The sequence below is a fragment of the Zingiber officinale genome, chromosome 9A, assembly GCF_018446385.1.
Source record: "Zingiber officinale cultivar Zhangliang chromosome 9A, Zo_v1.1, whole genome shotgun sequence".
Classification (NCBI taxonomy): Eukaryota; Viridiplantae; Streptophyta; class Magnoliopsida; order Zingiberales; family Zingiberaceae; genus Zingiber; species Zingiber officinale.
This window is the reverse complement of record NC_056002.1, coordinates 19,521,798-19,527,067: the sequence shown is the minus strand read 5'-3', so window position 1 is coordinate 19,527,067 and position 5,270 is coordinate 19,521,798. Positions and strand designations below refer to the sequence as shown.

At 45.1% G+C, this 5,270-nt stretch overlaps 1 protein-coding gene and 1 long non-coding RNA gene across 2 annotated transcripts; both read right to left on the bottom strand.

Annotated features, from left to right (window-relative positions):
* Positions 1–507: 507 nt before the first annotated feature.
* On the bottom strand, positions 508–1,763 carry LOC122020571 (glycine-rich protein DOT1-like). Its single transcript, XM_042578545.1, has 2 exons — positions 702–1,763; positions 508–627 (listed from the first exon to the last, which is right to left on the bottom strand). The coding sequence occupies exons 1-2, from the start codon at positions 1,716–1,718 to the stop codon at positions 532–534; spliced, it is 1,113 nt and encodes a 370-aa protein (XP_042434479.1). The 5' UTR covers positions 1,719–1,763; the 3' UTR covers positions 508–531.
* A 1,336-nt stretch (positions 1,764–3,099) lies between these two features.
* Positions 3,100–5,005, bottom strand: LOC122021747. The gene is made up of 3 exons (XR_006122628.1): positions 4,746–5,005; positions 4,527–4,637; positions 3,100–3,396 (listed from the first exon to the last, which is right to left on the bottom strand). It is a non-coding gene; the product is annotated as an uncharacterized LOC122021747 (long non-coding RNA).
* Between the last annotated feature and the right edge of the window lie 265 nt (positions 5,006–5,270).

The following is a 5,270-nucleotide window of genomic DNA, read 5'->3' as shown; positions in this document are numbered from 1 at the left end:
AAGTGTTTGAGTTGAAGGAACCTTACCTCATTAGAAAGTTCAAAATGATCAATATTTTAAATCGATCATTTATTTTCAGGCAGTGTTCATGTGAATTTGGATTGAAAATACTATTGGTAAATCAAAAAAAAAGGAAAAAAAAAATCCTAAAGTCTAAACACACACATTACATTGAATCATATTATTGTTTATCTAGATCGACAGTAGTAGAATGATCTAACAGTTAATGTCATTCAAGGTGAAGATGATCAAACCATTATAAAAAATATATATAAAAATAAAGAGATTATCAGCCAAAAAAAAAAATGATCGATAGTTGGTGCCTCATCCCAGAAGAAGAACAGATATGATTGAGGATCGATCGTCATAGGCTTGAGGAGGTGTTGGAGAGAGATTCGAAGAGTTGCTCATAAGCTCAGATGGAAAAGGAGTAAAGAGTAAGGAAGAAGGAAGGTCGAGGATGAGTCAAACATGGAATCCAATCCAAAGCTTATTAATTAATAAATATTTAGGGAATCCATTGCCATGACCTTAATTATTATAATCAGCCATTACATGCAAATTAGAGAGTGACTGAAGAGTCCGTGCGTGCCGTGCCGTGCCGTGCCGTGCCGTGCCGTGCCGTGCCTGCGTGAGTGCGTGGATTTCAAATCCAAGCTTATTTAATTAACGTCTTTAGAATAAGATCACTAGTTACCGACTTCCTTCTTGTAGCCATGTCCTGGAGCAAACCTTGAGCCACTCCCTTGTCCATAGCCAACGTAACCTGGCCACGGGTTCGTGAACCCGAAACCCAAACCAGGTGGACCGCCGCCATTAATGGAAGAGGAGGAAGAGTAGGATCCGCTGTTCGAAGCCGACGTCGTCGAGCCAGGACCGCTCGAGCCTCCACCCGAAGCGGACCACGAACTGGAACCAGACCCAGCCACGGACGACGATGACGAACCGGATCCAGATGCGGCGGCATGAGATCCGCTATTGGAGCCAGACCACGCACCGCCGTTGCTTGCTCCGGAGGAAGAACTCGCGTGGCTTCCCGAACCGGACCACGAACCGGCGCCCTGCACGCCCGCGCTTGAGCTGGAACCGGAGCCAGCAAATGAACCGACGCCGGTGGGTGAGGAGTTGCAGTCGGAACCACCAGCTGAGCCGGTAGCACTTGAACCGGCCGCCCTAGCTCCGCCGGCGGAGGAACCTACTCCGACACCGGCACCGACGCCGCTATTAGCAGCCGCTGAACCGCCTCCGTTTGTAGAGGACGCCCCGCCACAACCAGACCCACAGTTGCCCGAGCCGGAAGCGAACCCAACCCCGCTACCTGAACCGGAGGTTGAGCCGCCACCTGACCCGGCGAAATTAGAACCACCGCCGCAGTTGCCGGAGCCACAGTTGTTCGACCCCGAAGCAAACCCAAATCCATTTCCAGCGGCGGCCGAGCCACCGCCATTTGCACCAAACGACGCTTCATTGCCGCTGCAACCAGATGAACGACAGTCACGACCATTGGGTCCGGACCACGATCCGTAGCCCATCCCCGAACTGGAGCCGCTGCCGCCTCCGTCCAGACCAAGTCCCAGGCCGAGTCCGGCGTTGAGGCCCAACCCGCCGCCCAAGTTGAGGCCGAGGTCTTTCCTCATGGGCCTTCCACAGCATGCCGCGTGGAGGGAGAGAGCAAGCGCCAGGAGGAAGAAGGAGAAGCCGCGAGTCGGCGATGCCATGTCTCGCCGTCGACGGTGATGACGGGGGCATGATCTTCCTGCGGGTATTTATGGACGGTAGGAGGCCACGCGGCCACGTGGGGACTCGTGGGCGATCACAGTGAAAAGGCAAGGAGGCCGAGTTGGAGGGAGCTCGGATTTGGCAGGAAGCGTAGTGGCCGGCGTCGGCGCCATGTCACGGAAGGCGATTCCCCGGCGTGAGTGGCACCTAATGATTTGGAAGCGTTTAGTTGGCGCTTCCTGGTACGTGGAGCATCCAGTTTAAAGAATGGCGTTTGGTTAACGTGCATGGCCACGTGGGGAACACTCTAGAACCGGCTCAAATAAACCGCCACTCGTACAATCGATTAGTTTTTGGTCCGGTTTAATGCTTTATAGTTTACGTGCCAAAAGATAAAATCGTTCGTCTTAGTATCCCCATCGCACTTGACTTTTTGTTATCACGAGAAAAGTAAATCATGACAATCAAAAGGATAAATGATGATAGGGTGAGTTACATAGGATCCGAAGATTTACATCCTGATAACTTTACGATTCGACCCCATAATTTTATGTGATAAATATATCATTATTTACTATCTCGGATGATCCATAGGGTCAATGTTTTATAGTTTATGGTTCTTTTCTGGATAGTTCGCAGTCGATGATTAATCTAATAATGATAATCAAACACTGGTTTTCTTTTGGGGTATTGTTTGAAGTTTATTTACACAACTGGTATACGACATTGTTATATAATTGATCATATGTAAACATATAAAGATATAATTCCTGAGCTGTGGGTATAGATTTAGATTTTCATTTTTTTAGACAAAGAGAAAGGGGCGGTAAGTTGGTTTACTAAGAACACCCACAATATTGTTAATGGGAAACGTTAATACAGGCGTGTATACTAATGTGGCAGTACTGTTCATTCACTGTAACATTAACGCGTTTAAAAAATTGAATGCGTTAATGGCTACAGATTAAAAATAAAAATAAAAAAAAAATAATAGCAAATGCCATTAACACGTGAGCGCGTTAATAACATTGGGGATGCCCTAAGAGATAAAATTAACGATACTTATTATTACATCCGTCCAAATACTTATACTTGGATCTAGATACCATCGAAGTGTGGTATTTGACTAGTGATGCGGTGATGATGAGGGCCTCCACTCTGCTGTCACGATAGAGATCAAAAGAAATCAAAGTCAAGACGGTTAACGGGTGGACGGTATGGGCCGATCGGATGAGTCATACGCCGATCGGGAATTAAGCACCAACCTTCCATCTTCATCACAAGGAGTAATTAAATCGACGCTCAAGGGACATACAGAAGTCGAGCCAAGCAACTCCTCCGCTTGGCTTAGCATCAGTGAAACAACTCTTGACTTCTCATTTTTTTTTTCTAGGTAAAGCAAAACATCCATACAAAAATTATGCTGTAAAGTACCAAAACAGTAAATCCACCCTAAGAACTACCATACCCAACATAACCAGTAGTATCACATAAATGGACCCAACAAAAAGAACAGGAAAAGAAGACGTTAATACGATACTGCAACTAAAAGACACATAATAACACCAGTCTTCTCAGCACTCTTAGATGTACGGGCAGTGTGACGTGTAACTATCTCGTCTCCTCGTTACTCCGTCCGCAAGCTCCCCATCATATCCTAGGGGGTATCTTCCTCACCTATAACGTAAGCATCATGAGTTTACGCCCCCAACAAATACAATTCATTATGAATAATAAGCATCCATGAAGTAACAAGTGCAACATCTAATAAGCATATGTCATGAACTCTATACAAAATAGAGAAGAAAAACATCCGATGCGTAAAAGAGTCTACATAACTAATATAGGTGGATATGTCACAAGGTGATAACTACTAGAGTCAGTGATTCAGTCTATTTTCATGGTCCTAGAGGTTCCTTCTAAGGACATGCAGTCATATAGCCGAAGCTTACATAAATAATTTATCAGTCAAGTTTGTAAAGACCCTCCCCGGAGCTCATCCCGGGGCACTCATTCCGTACTATCACCACAAGTGACATACCCAACCATTTATCTTTATTTTAGTAACATATTCATTCTTTCCTTAGGCATTGTCATTTTGAAAATTCATAACAGAACATGCATTCATTCCTTGGGCATAATCGTCTTGTAAGAGCACAACAGATCATGCATTCCTTAAGCATCGCCATTTTGGAAATGTTTCACGCAGAGCAATTAAAATGAAATACAACACCTAAGCATATACCGATCCCTACAGACCATGTCCAAAAGCCTGCAATCACGAAACAAAAGCTAGACGAGTCCATAGCATTATAGAATTCAGAGCAAATTCATAACAACTTGGAAAAGAATCGAAACGCCTGAAAACATAGAAAACATTCAAATCTGTAGACATACGAACCGAGAATCTGAGTAGTTACTGAACTAGGAATTACATCAAGCACAAACTAACCCTTACTTTTTTTTTTTATGAAGAATTGCAGCACACTAAGGAAGTATAGATGAACAACCCAACCTACACCAACACTATAAGCCATAGAAGTCCCAAAACAGTCCCAATTACAACCTATCCCACCCAGCAGTCATCTTAAAGCAGAAGAGAAACATCACTAAAACAACTTGCTAATATAACTCTTGTCAACGGATCAGAACAAAAATCTATACGCAAAAACATCTCTTTAAAACAAAATGGCCAGAACTCCGGGCACAGCTAGGAGTTCATCAATTGAAGCCTAATCTATCAGGGAACCATTTCGAGATTTCGAAAACAAAAAGGAGAATCAACCTTCTCATCATCTGCAGCTTACCAGAAACAATAGGGAAAGGCAAGAGCAACTCTATCAAGACTCAATCCACCAACAAACCCGGCAAAAACCGCGAGGAGGAAATGAAACCGCTGCCAATCCCGAAACCTGATGCTGGAAACCAAAATGAACCGAAAGAACCAGCAAACACAACATGAAAACCTCGAATCACATCTCAATCAACCAAAACCATCATCATAATCGGAAGCATCTAGCCCTTACCTCAAGGAAATCATACTAGCATAACAGTGTACTTGCCTTCTCTTCTTGGTTTTCTCCGGCCAAAAGCCCTCGCCCAGTCGCTACGCGTCGCTCGTAGGTGGCTGGAGACCTCCGCGCTTGGTCGCGATGCCCTCCACGAGCTCGCCCCGCGGAAGGTGCTCGTGTGGGGCGCTTGGTCGGCCTCAGAGGTCGGCGGCGAGGTTCGTCGCGTGTGACGAAGGTGACGAGGGGGAAAGGCAGAAAACGGCGGTTCCGGTCGGCAGTGGGGGTTTTTTTTTTTGTTTTGTGTTTGAGGGAAAGGTTAAAGCAGTAAGGATCCTTTGGTCCACAAATTGTAGATCAAGAGATGATCCATTGATGTGGATCCTTGATTTGAATGGACTCTATCTTTAAATAGATATGGTACATCCAAATCAAGGGTCCTCATGTAATAGACCATCCTCTAGTTCGCAATTTGCGGACCAGAGGATCTTCTCTCAAGGTTAAAGGGGTATTTATAAATACTTAGGTACTTAGCGTGCGTTT

What these genes read in the sequence shown, in the direction of transcription:
- LOC122020571 (XM_042578545.1), bottom strand. Translation starts at nt 1,718, where the DNA reads ATGGCATCGCCGACTCGCGGCTTCTCCTTCTTCCTCCTGGCGCTTGCT. An exon ending in GACATGGCTACAAGAAGGAA is followed by an intron (nt 628 to 701) that starts GTCGGTAACTAG and finishes GCACTCACGCAG; the next exon opens with GCACGGCACGGCACGGCACG.